This window comes from Poecilia latipinna, unplaced genomic scaffold (genome assembly GCF_001443285.1).
Source record: "Poecilia latipinna isolate Pla-1442-1.1 unplaced genomic scaffold, P_latipinna-1.0 Scaffold970, whole genome shotgun sequence".
NCBI classification, from domain to species: domain Eukaryota; kingdom Metazoa; phylum Chordata; class Actinopteri; order Cyprinodontiformes; family Poeciliidae; genus Poecilia; species Poecilia latipinna.
In genome coordinates this window covers 99,509-112,216 of record NW_015113586.1, presented here as the reverse complement: position 1 = coordinate 112,216, position 12,708 = coordinate 99,509, and the positions used below count along the sequence as shown (strand labels likewise).

General features: G+C 37.1%; 1 protein-coding gene across 1 annotated transcript; it reads left to right on the top strand.

The window, feature by feature from the left end:
• The first annotated feature begins 2,969 nt into the window (after positions 1–2,969).
• ddah2 (DDAH family member 2, ADMA-independent) lies at positions 2,970–11,724 on the top strand. The gene is made up of 6 exons (XM_015050015.1): positions 2,970–3,159; positions 3,778–4,225; positions 5,870–6,058; positions 8,166–8,285; positions 9,424–9,567; positions 11,009–11,724. Exons 2-6 carry the CDS (start codon positions 3,926–3,928, stop codon positions 11,126–11,128), a joined length of 873 nt encoding a protein of 290 aa, XP_014905501.1. The 5' UTR covers positions 2,970–3,159; positions 3,778–3,925; the 3' UTR covers positions 11,129–11,724.
• The last annotated feature ends 984 nt before the right edge of the window (positions 11,725–12,708 follow it).

The window sequence follows — 12,708 nt, the reverse complement described above, 5'->3', positions numbered from 1 at the left end:
ATATTTATAGATGTATATAAATAAATATCTACGTATTTATTTATAATAAGTATATTATAAATATATAACATAGCTGGAAAGTTATTTTTCCTTAACATCAGAGTTGTTCTGTGTTTCTACTATGTTTTATATCTCTTGAGATATACTAATTTATTAATTTATTAAATTATTTGACTTGCCTTCGAGAGTTGGTATTTTTTTATTTTGTTTTTGTTTTGTTTTCTTCGTGCACCATGACAACAAAATACATTTTAATCCTGAAAAATTATACACTCAGATCCTTTAAACAATAAAAATAATAAACCTAATTTTAATCCTCTTGTTATTTAATATTTTTGGAGTGAAAACCTACATTCACGTTGTTTAAATGGCTGTAAATAGTTAATTTTTTTGTATTTTGGGACAGCTTTAGTGTCGTCTGGTTTGTTTTGTGTGTTTTCTGAAGGATTGTGTTGGACAGATGGAGCCTTTAATCCCTTCTGCAGCCTCTGTCTACCATCCTCCATCCTCACACACATCCCTGCACTCCTAAATCCACCTCACATTTTCTGTCTGCTTCCCGTCTCTCCCTCAGTGTTGCAGTAACTCAGTCCAGTCACTAGACGGGAATATTGTGCAGCCCATAATTACCACACAGTGAATCCCTCCCAGGCTAAAATCTACAAAAAACAATCACTGAAAAACTAAATTGTTTAATCAAATATCACCAATAATTGTCCACAAAGTTCATTAACATCCTGTTTCAGATGAGGCAGCCTCATTATCTCTATCTCCCCTTCATTTGACCCACATCTCAGGAAAGGACAGATTATCTTTCACCATGTCACAAAGACAAATATGGCTGGAGAAGTTGGCTGATATTCCTCAATCTGCAGTAAAATAAACTGAAATGTGACTCAGGGCAGCGGAGATGTTGGTTTAGGATTACAGAAGCTTCCTTAATCCTCGAAAAACACAAATCTGTCTTTAATTTGGCTGCCTGAGACAAAAGCTGCAGCATTAGAGCCCAAAACACTGAAAACACGGAGCATTTGTTTACTTAAACATAACTGGTAAATTTGGGAGAAAAGAATCTAAACTCAAGAGAATGATGGATATAATTGTATTTATTAAATTGTTTATGTTTTAATCATTGACATTCCTTATATGATTGTATTTCATTATATTTCATCTGTGTTTTTGTTCATTCTTGGTCGTATTTGAAGTTTCATTTTGATTTTAGTTTATGTTTGTGACACTTTTAAGTCTTTTTGTTTCATTTTATAAGGTTTGTTTTAAAGCTGGATCGTTTCTACTTTCTGGTAATTTTGCACATTATTGTTGCATGGCTACGTTTTTTTATTCTCATATTTCATTTTTATATCCTTGATGTCTTATCTTAGAGTACTGATGTCATGTGCAATTAATTTGGTCATTTTTTTGATATGTATTGTTTTTATTTTTAAACATCTTTGTGCAATCATAGTCATACATAAAAACTTCACACACTATTATTATTATTATTATTATTATTATTATTATTATTATTATTATTATTATTATTATTGTCGTTGTTGTTTGTTAGTTCTATGGTCATCTTATTCATTTTCTTGTGTATTAATTTGGCGTTTTAACTTAATTAAACCTTCTTTTGCGGGTTAAGTTGGGGACAACATCCACGAGTTGATTCGTAAGTATTTATATTACTTGAATATTGGTTTTAAAAGAAAGGGCTAAAAGTAAGACAGGTTGGTTCTTCGTGATCGTGATTAATTACTGAGATTTAAAACATCAGCGTATGTGACACGGGAATCAAAGCTGATTGAGTCTGGACAGGGCGGTGGGGGATGGGGGGCGCCAGGAGAGCAGCTGCATCAAGCCACCTTCAAATATACGACGAAACCGGAAGTCTTGCAACTGCGTTTCAAAAATTAAAAGCACAACGGTAACCAATTCCTTCCTGAAATGTAATATTTATTATCAGAGGTGCTGCGTAAGTACTTACATTTACTCAGTTACATGTACTTGAATAACGTTTTGAAGAAAAAAAAGTATTTTAAGGCTAGTTTTTAGTAAACCACACTTTTTAGTGGTGTACTAAATGTTTTTGTTCTGATGTTCTGTTGAGAGTTTTATGTAATTTGGAGATCATGTAATTTCGGTCACCATGTTCTAATATATAAATACATAAACTACGTTATTTGTATTAGTTTCATAAGTGTTATGTTTAAAAATGTTGATTTGTAGCTGTATTATTCCTGCCATTTTGAAATTGCATTATTTTATATTTTATGCTTTAAAATACCAGAAATTGCACGTTTTTGTCTGTTTGATAACATTAGATCACATTTTATGATGAGGTACTCAGTTCTAAAGTAGCTTTTCTACAAATTACTTATTTGCTTTTATTTATGCAATTTCTTGGACGACAGATTTTTACTTGCACAGAAGTAAATATATATTGAGGTAGATGCCACATCATCATTTGGGTGAGTTTGTGAGTTCATAGAAGCGAAAGTAAATTAATTAACATAAACTGTAATACGTAATACAGACGTAAATCTAAAAAAAAAAAACTATTTTCATGATTCTGTCCTTTAGCAAGGTAATTTTGTTTCTGTGGAACATAATTACTTATTTGTAGAGAAAATCTAAAATATTTGAAAGAAAATGCATTTTGGGAAGTGGGAATTAGCTGGTGTGCAAAGCAGCCAATCAAAGAGCCCTATTTATTTTCCTCGATGCTGATTGGCTGTACTCCCAAAACCGGAAATAAGGAAGCTTGTGAATATTAGCTTCTGCTGTAATAATAAGATGGCTTCCACTGTGCGTATTATTTAATCGGTGTTTGAACCATGCATTTTAATTTATTTAAAATATTATATTCATAATTTATTCCCGTTTGTAAAGTAAACCTGCCCACCGAACTGTGATCTGTCATTTTAAAACGCATTTGATTAAGTTTGACGTCTGATTAATGTTTACATTTCGGGTTAGCTAGTCGCCTTATTTTTGAAAAACCCAACCGGAAGTCCTCACATCCACAGTCGCTTTCTTGACTCTCCGGTTGGTCCGCAGAGAAAAAGGGATCCAGCGAGTAACGGGAGCAGAGCTGGCGTGGAAATTAAATTAAACTGGAAAAAACACAGCAGAAGGCATAAAAAAACACACTTAATGCAGGTGAGCAGGCGTGGATTTTGAGTTTTATCTGTAATCTGACCCGGTTGTGGCGCTGGTTTCCTCTCCCCTGTTGTTTTGGAAAGATGTGGAACATCATCAGAAGTGTTTGGAAAGATCTGCTGAACTGTTGGGGCGGCGCGGCTTTACGCCGATTCCTGCAGCCGGGTAAACCCAAACAAAAAGGGGATTAAAATGATAAAAACATGAACTCTGCTAACGATGCGCTCATATTTTAATGCAACTCTGACCTAGATTGAAGGGGGGGAATGTTAATTTAAGCATTTAAAAGTATTCCTGAGATGTTTGATGTGTTGCTCTGTCCTAAAAATACTTGGATTTTAAATTGGAGCACTTGTTGCTTTAGTTTTAAAGAAAACATCCTGTATGGAGGGGGACCCGCTCCCTCTCTGCAGGCTCTCTGTGGGGGGCTGCTGTGACTTACAGGAAAGATGATAAAAGGCCAATTGTCCCACATCTGGTGAAAAGCTGCAGCAAATCCCAGTCTTATCAAATATTCCAGCGCTAAACAATGCCAGCTTGTTTTCACGTTCAAATCTTTAGCTACAAGTGTATTTTTCTGCCCTGAATGCTAATGTGCTCGTCGTCTTCCTCTCTTAGGTCTGCTTGGATCAGATAATCGATGAAGAAGCCAACCAGGATGAGGATCTCTGCTTAAACATCCCCACTTCCTCTTCCTTGTGTTTGGACGGAGAAAACCCACTTTAGTTTTTTCCCCCTTGCAGAGCAGAAGCATTGAGCTGGAGTCATGGCGAACATGTGCCCTTATGGCCGTTTCACCCACGCCGTGGTGAGAGGCATCCCAGAGACCTTTGGGAAAACAGCTGGAGAGGGCCGTGAGAACGGGGAGGTCACGGTGGACCAGGCCAAAGCCCAGCGGCAGTTCGGCTGCCTGACCGGGGCGCTGAGGCAGAAGGTGGGCCTGCAGCTGATCGAAATCCCCCCCGACCCTGAGCTGCCGGAGAGCTGGAGAGTAGAGGACGTGGCGGTGATCCAGGGGGACACGGCGCTCATCACCAGACCGTTCAAGCAGCAGAGACGCAGCGAGGTAATGCAGCACACGAGGAAATCCTTCAGTGGGGCTCAGAGACGTCGGACTGTTTCAGGAAAGTGAAGCTGCAGGGCCGGCCCAAGCCATACGCTAGTTGAACAGCTTCCTGCTGCTGCTGCTGGGGTTCTGACTAAAACCAGGAAGATGGAGCACATCACCCAAAAACACTACACTACAAAAACACAAAATCTTACCAAGTATCTTTGGTTTCGTTTCTAGTGCAAATATCTTAGCACACTTGAAATAAGACAAAACTAACTTAAAAGTACCTTTACAGCAAGACACAGGGGAACAAACTTCATTCATCCCTATTTTTAGAAATGTATGAGATCAGCTGTGCAGCATTATTAGTAATACTTTATCTGCTTGACCAAAGCCTGATTTGAGGTGCAGCAGTTCAGCTTCACCCTCTGCATTCCTCAAATAATAAGTAATCTGACGTCTTTCAGGATTTGTCATTTTATCATTTTGCTAATATTTCCAGAAATTGCAACATGAAACTCTGCTACATAAAAAGCTGAAGTGGGTTATTAAAAAAAATGTGATTGTGAAATATCTTGATTCACAGCTGGTTTTAAAAGAAAATTATTCATTCTACTTGTATTGATGGATTAGAGTTGTGGCTTTATTTCCCCTTGTGTTGAAATTTCTGGGTGACACGCTGCAAAAACACAAAACTTACCAAGTAATTTTAGTCTAGTTTCAAGTTCAGATATCTTACTACGCGTGAAATAAGACAAAACTAACTTAAAAGTAACTTTTCAACAAGCTTTTTTAACGTAAATAATTCCTTAATATTTTACCTAGCAACACCAGCCAAGCCCACCCTGTAACCTAGCGACCACGTTCTAGTTCCACTGGCTGATTGTTTCACTAAAAACATGGGAAAATATCTTGTTATAAGTCTAATAATCTGTTCTATTTGAAAATGTAGGCAGAGAATGGAAAAATATTTGGATTTCCAGACTTTTATTTTGTTTTTACATTTAATACGATTTCTATTTATCCATCCACCCTCGCTCCATATGTTGCTACAGCTATTCTTCGGTCTTTAAAAGCTGACCACTGGAGAAATGTTGTTTAAAAACACAGACGTAAGTGTACTGAAGTACAAATTTGTTCAATAACTCTGCACCGGTACAGCACACTTGAAGAGCTTTATAAGTTTGGTCAACATGTAAAATCAGCTTTAGTTTGATTTTACATGTTGACCAAACTTAGTACAATTACGAGTAAAACGACCAATGTAAAATAATTAATAAAGAAATTGAAATAGACAAAAGCAATAGGTTGACTACCTTAGTTGAACATAAAAATAAACTACAACAGACTTTCTTTCAAGTGGTTCAGAAAGTATTAGGAATTCTAACTGTAATGTAAAATAAATAATAAAGCATGATGTCGCATAGAATTAGATTGAATAGATCTGCTCTTGTGTATCAGTCACTCAGTGTAAAGTTTTAGCTGAAAAAAAGTTCAAGTTAAAATTCAGTTAGTTAATAGAGAATACCCTTAAAGGAGCAGCATGTTGTGTTCAGTGCCATCTAGTGTCGATTTTAAGAACTGCAACCCTTTGGCAGCTGAGTTAATTTGCAGTTTAACAGTGGGGCGTTTCCTGTACCCGTTTCTCCTCTTCCTAAGGCGGACGCGGTGAGGAGGGTGATGTCAGAGCTCAACCTGACCGTGGTTGAGATGGGCGATGAACAAGGCGACTCTGGTGGCGCCACGCTGGAGGGCAGCGACGTCCTGTTCACAGGGAGGGAGTTCTTCGTGGGGATTTCCTCCCACACCAACCGCAGAGGAGCCGAGGTGCTGGCAGACACCTTCAGGGTAAGGAGCAGCAGAGAGAAGCCGGTTGGAACTTGGTGAGAAGTAGATGGATGATCGATGGAGGAGCGCTGCGTTCAGGGACCTGACCGTCTGGGGGAGTCTGGAGAAGTTTAGGAGAATTTAAGGCAAGAAAAACAGGAATATTTATATTCCCTGGGTTTGTCTAAAGATTCAATCCATCTGTCCGTCCGTCTGATTTTTGATTTTCTCTCGTCTTTTTAAACCTTTTTTTTTCTGCTTTCTGAGGACTAAACTTTCAGATCATTTGCTGTGAATAATTTAAAATCCAGGCACTTCTACTGTTTTTCTCCAGCTTCCTAATTTGTTCAACCCCCTAAATAATCTAGTGTTATATTCAGAAACAGATTATTTAACCTTTAAATTGTTAAAAACAGAAATCTGTCATGAAGCGTTTGTCACTAACACACCTGCCTGGATCCAGGCTGATGTTTTAAAGTTCTTTAAACTCCTGGAGAGAAGTTGGAGGAAGTGAAAAGTGATAAATTACCACATTTGTGCGTTGCGGTGGAGGCCGGGTCGCTGCCAGGACTGTAAACAGAGTCGCTGCCAAAGTGAGCAGGTGGTCATTTGCTTTATTGCATTTTGGGAATTCTTGTCTGTGAGCGGTGATGAATGAGGTCGCCTCATTCCTGGGATAATGAAGGACCGCACGCTGCCCTCCCTCCGGACTGATGAGAACCAACATTAGGATTGATTTTCTCCACTTCTGCTGAGTGCATCTCTCTCTCTGTCTCTCTCTCTCTCTCTCACACACACACACACATGGTTTTATGGATGCTGTTTGGGTGGACGGTGTTTGTGCGCTCTGGGCGGGGGATTTAACAGGAAGCGTTTGTCGTGCTCATATGTTTTCTCCTTAAGAGGAATTTGACCCAGTTTTCATTCTTCTTTTGTTTCTTTCTTTCTGAAAACATGGGTGGAAATCTTGATTAAAATCTGATTTTTATGAAGATTTTAATAAAGAGTCGCTTGTCAGCTGGAATATTTGTCATCTCAAAGTTACGGCTGACTCTGAACACGTCCAATGAAAAACAAAGCAGTTTCTTTGTAGCATTTAGCGCCATTAGCTGCAACATAAACCAAACTTCATGTTCATTTCCTTTGTTTGGCTCCATGGATCCTTCTGACTCTGGAAAAGATTTAAATTTGATTTTAGTGACTCAAGATCTGAGGAAAACTGAACAACAAGATAAAATGTGGAATTCATTTTTCATTTCATTCTTTCTTCATCCTTTTTTGTTTCCTTCTTCGTTTCCTTGTTCCTTCCTTCGTTTCATCCTTTATTTTTTGTTCGTCTTCTTTCCTTCATTCCTTACTTCCCTTGTTCCTTTTGTCCTTTCTTTTCTTCATGTTCGTTTGTTCTTTCCTTTTTTGTTCCCTTGCTCCTTTCCCCATTCATTCCTTCTTTCTCTCCGTACTTCTTATTTTTTGTTTCCTTCATTCCTTACTTGATTCCCTCGTTCCTTTTGTCCTTTATTTCTCTTGTTCCTTTCATTCCTCCTTCCTTTCTTTTGTTTCCTTCATTCCTTACTTACTTCCCTTGTTCATTAGTTTTTTCCTACCTTCCTTCTTTTCTTTTTCCTTATTCCTTTCATCCTTTTCTCCTCGTTTCCTTCCTTACTTGTTCTTTTCATCCTTTCTTGTTTTCTTGCTCCATTAGTTTTTTCTTTTCATCCTTCATTTCCTCTCTGTTTCCTTGTTTCTTTCTTCTTTTATTCATTCCTTCTCTTTCTCCGTTTTGTTTCTCTGTATGAAGGACTAGGGAAGAAAAGGAGGAAGGACTTAGTACTTGGATCAAATTACTCGGCACTAAGTGACTCAGTATTCAGACCTTTTGGGTTCAGACTCAGGAAACCCGCCCAGAACCGTAGTTCTGTCTGGAACCAGTCCGTAGTTCTGAACAGATTCTGGGCGGAAGGAGCAACTCCCACAAGGATGGAAACATTAAACTTTTATGCGTTTCTCAATAAAAGCTTTTTATAATTCATGAACCGGTTAACGTTGACTGAACTGTGGATCGGTGAGATTTGTAAAAATAAAACTCGGGTCTCAAAACGTTCATCTTTAAATTTTCCTATCTGTTCAGGACTTTGCTGTGTCCACCGTCCCGGTCTGCGGCGGCGCCAGACTGAAGAACTTCTGCTCCATGGGCGGACCGGACACCATCATCATCAGCAACGGCGACGGCGCCAAGAAGACCCTCAGGGTGAGAGCGCACCGTTTCCTCCTTCCCTCCCACATGCTGGATCTTTGTAACGTTTTGATTTGTGAATGTAAAATCTATACTGCAAAAACACTCAATCTTATTTTTGTCTAGTTTCTAGTGTAAATATCTTAGTTCTGTCTTATTTGAAATGTACTAACTTACAAGTAACTTTTCTGCAAGAAGTAGAGGCTTGTTTTAAGTAATAATTCCTTATTATTGATTTTAAGAAATTATTTGTTCCATTGGCAGATTATTAAACTTATCGAGACATTTTCCCATCTTATACGTGAAATAATCTGCCAAAGGAACTAGTGCTTTTTCACCTTTATTAAAGAATTATTGACTTAAAACAAGCTCCTATATTTTTGTAAAAATGTACTTGTAAATTAGTTTTGTCTTATTTCAAGTGTAGTAAGATATTTCACTAGAAACTAGACAAAAAATACTTGGCAAGACTTTTTGTTTTTGTAGTGTGCATTAAAAAGACGCCTTCAGTCGGGTCAGAAATTGAACTGAGTTTTTTTTAAAAGGTGACATATTGTGTACATTTTTTCTGATAATGATATTTTAGCTGTTTTAGGGCGTTTTGTCACTTTAAATCCAAATAATCTTCTGCTGGCCACGCCCCCAACTCAACGTTTAAACTCACACCTGAAAGTGGCATCAAACAGATCCCCAAATTATACAACTGTACATGTATAAAGTGGTTTAAGTCAACAACAAAACACTTTTCTTTACCAGCAGCCGTCGTACAGTGTATGCACTGTACGATTTCATTCCTCCTAAAACCAGCAGACCAAATGTGCTGAAGCTCCTCTTGGGTTGCTAGGCGACGGGCTGGGGTTGCTAGGCGACGGGGAGTTCCTGCTGATTTGTTACATTCTGAAAGTTTTTGAAACTACTAATTTTTCAGGTAATGAAAAACATTAACTTTTTTTTTTTTTTTTTTAAATCACCTTAGTGTTTTTAGCACTTAGGTTGTTTTTGGAAGCAAATGAAAGAACAAAAATGTGCAAAATGTGAATTTAAGAATAAAAGAAAAGCATAATTAACCTGTAACGTGTTCCAAGCAAAGTGTTTTTTTCATTATTTTATTTGGTAAGCTGAGGTTTCGTGTGTGTAATTGTGTTGGTTTTAGATGATGGAGCAGCTGACCGATCACCACTACGACGTTCTCACCGTCCCAGAGGAATCTGCGGCTAACTGCATCTACGTTAGAGGCCCGTCCAAACGGGACTTCCTGCTGCACCGGCCCGCTGAGGAGTGTCCTGACAGCGTCTCTGTGAGTTCACCACTTCTTTGTTACAAATTAGATCCATTAAGGTGGAAAATGACTTCCAACTGTCCTGAAATATTTAAAATACTTTCCTAGGATTGTAAATTTCAAAATGTTGAATATAAAACTTTTGGGGCGTTTTTACTGTTTTTTTCAGCTTAAAAACAGAATTTAAAAAATAAAGAACAAATATTTATGAGAACATTAAGTTCTTAAAGGGCCGGTTGTGCTAAAATGTATTGATAATCCTGATAAATGGTTAGAACTGTCTCTGCATTTGATAAGTTATTCTTAAAATTAAATAATATTGAACGTCTTTTCACATCAATCAGACCTTCCAGAATTTCACTTTTTAATTATTATTTTTTTTTTTGCAATAAGAATCAAAACTTTTCTGGTTCTAATTTAGAAAAAATTGCAAAAAATGTTGCAATATGATAACGTTATTACTCTGAAATAACAGTAGCAGTAAACTACACTGCCACCTGGAGGTGGGAGTTGGCATCACTTAAAGCCAATGTTTTTGACCATTTTTCTGAAAAATATTTCAATAAACTCCGTCATGCACAAGCATAGTAAAATGACGCAATTTGTTGATTTTACGTTAATTTCCAAGTCCCCAATTAAACTGGAAGTATTGACTGATGTAATTTGTCAGTAAACGGATAAAAAATGGTTTGATTTGATTAATAACACAGTATTTAACCACACAGCTGCTAACAGCCATGTTAAAAACGGTGCTGCAAAAACACCTTACACCACACTGCAAAAATATACTGTCTTAGCAAGTATTTTTTTTTATCTAGTTTCTATTACAAAAATCTTACTACACTTGAAATAAAACAAAACTAACTTACAAGTAACTATATATCAGCAATATATAGAAGCTTGTATTAACTCAGTAACTCCTTAATATTGATGAAAAAGTTCTAGTTTCATTGGCAGATAAATTTACTTGTAAAAGCACAATTCCCCAATGTTATAAGTTAAACAATCTAGTATTTTTTCGTAAGTTTCAATTATTTTTTTCTTAAAACAAGCCTCTATGTCTTCTTTATAAGTTATTTTTAAGTTAGTTTCTCATTTCAAGTGTATTACGATATTTGCACTATAAACTAGACAAAAAAAAATACTTGCTACGACAGCATATTTTTGCAGTGTGGCGGGCCAGATTTGGCCCCTGGGCCTTATGTTTGACACATGTGGGTTAAGTGGTCCTCAGCCTGAGATAGCTTGACAAACCCTGGACTAAAGTAAAATCCTGATTTAGCAATAAGCAGATGCCGAAGTCCAACCAAGTTTCCGATCTTGAACTAGTGTCATGCCAGTGATTCATTTGAACCACTCTGCTTTCCAGCAGCCGTTATCCCCCTCCTCCTGCATTAGCCTGAGCCAGTTATGACTCTGTAACTGGATGAGTGAATCGTTTCCTGTCGGCTCTCTGCAGGCCTTCCAGAAGCTGCCGGACTACACCCTGCTGCCGACGGCCTGCAGCGAAGCATCCAAGCTGGGAGCGTCTCTGTCCTCGCTCTGCCTGCTCGTCAACAGAAAGCACACGTATTTCTGAGGACGCTGCTGCCGTCACATAATCAAGCAGCATTTTATGCTGGTGGCTCATTAGTCACGGCCCACAAAGTAAAAACAGTGTTTAATAATAATGGTTTCAGGACACAGAGGTGGTGCAGCTGCTCCCCCTGCTGAAAGTTCAGCTACTCTCTGTTCTTGTCGTTTCATTTTACAGTAAAGGGAAAAAAAAGCTACTTTTCTGCAGGTTTGGCACAAGTGTGAAGAAACCCAGATGGTTTAGTGAATTTTTATACTTGCAGTGTTATATTTTTAATCAAGCACAAGATCTAAACCACTTTAAAACAAAAACTAAAGCAAATTATAACCGTTTACAGATAATCTAAATAAAAAGTTAATTGAAGTATTCAATTAATCTTGAAACATTTAATCTTAAACGGTTTGACAGAATGAACAAGTTTAATTTTCTAATCACTGTCCTTTAAGGTGCACCTGTAAAATCTGAAACAACTAATCTGTATTTCAATTGTTACAAAGTTTAGTCTTAGTTTAGTGAAATACACCTAGCTGCTCAATGAGGATTTTAGCTTCCTAGAATATAAATTTGTAGTTGTGGAAATAAAGTCTAACTTTTACCGACTCCAGTATTCATTTATTTTATTTTTTATTTTATAAAAACTATTTTAATAGTCAATTTAAGTCGTTTTTATTAATTTTTAATTCTATGGTAAATACAAGCACCAAAAACGATCAATATTAGAAACAAAGATCGGGCTTTTCCAAACTGATCTCTTTACTTTACTCTTCAATCGCCTAACCGATAAACGGTCAATTTCCTAAAATCCAGCGTTTTCTCATATAAAGCTATTGGACCGTCTTTCCATAACAAACGTTATCCTTGCTTTTTTCCGTCATGCTTTCCCCACATCACGTTACATTTTTCTGCTCTTATCCGCTTTTATGTCGACACATCTTCGCTTTCGTAGCACATACGTAATTTTTATTAAATTGTCTCTGATCTTCCGTGCAGCTCAGTTGAAGGTTGGAGTAATAACTTAAGGAGCTGATAGAGTGTTTACATTTCAAATCAGAGCCGCATAAAGCATATTTTCCGTCCTACACGGGACTGTTTGGACCGTTACGCTCTCCAGTTCTAGCAAGGCCGCCATTTTTGATTCCATACCAACGGCTCAAGGATGAGCAGCGGCGCCCTCTGCTGGATGGCGGCTAAACTACAGCACTAAAATTACGTAAAAGCGGACATTCCAGGTTGATTGGAACTAATTTTAATCTAATAAACCATTAATTGATAATCAGTAATTAAAACTTTTTTTCAGCCAATCAGATAATTATAAAACATAAATTTGCTTTAACAGAAGTTTTTGCTTCAGTGGACAGTTTTATTTAAAATGATGTAAAAAAACAAAAAAAACCTAACATTGTTATTTTTTACATTTTCTTTGATATTTTTTCAAAGATAATTAAATATCAGTAAATCTGATTAAATGCAGTTACTATGTGAAGTTTAAAATCACATTAAGTTGCATCCTGAAGAAACCTTTTTCAAACGGAAATGTTTTTATGCAGGCACAGCCATAGTTACCTAAAAAAAAAGTAGTAATA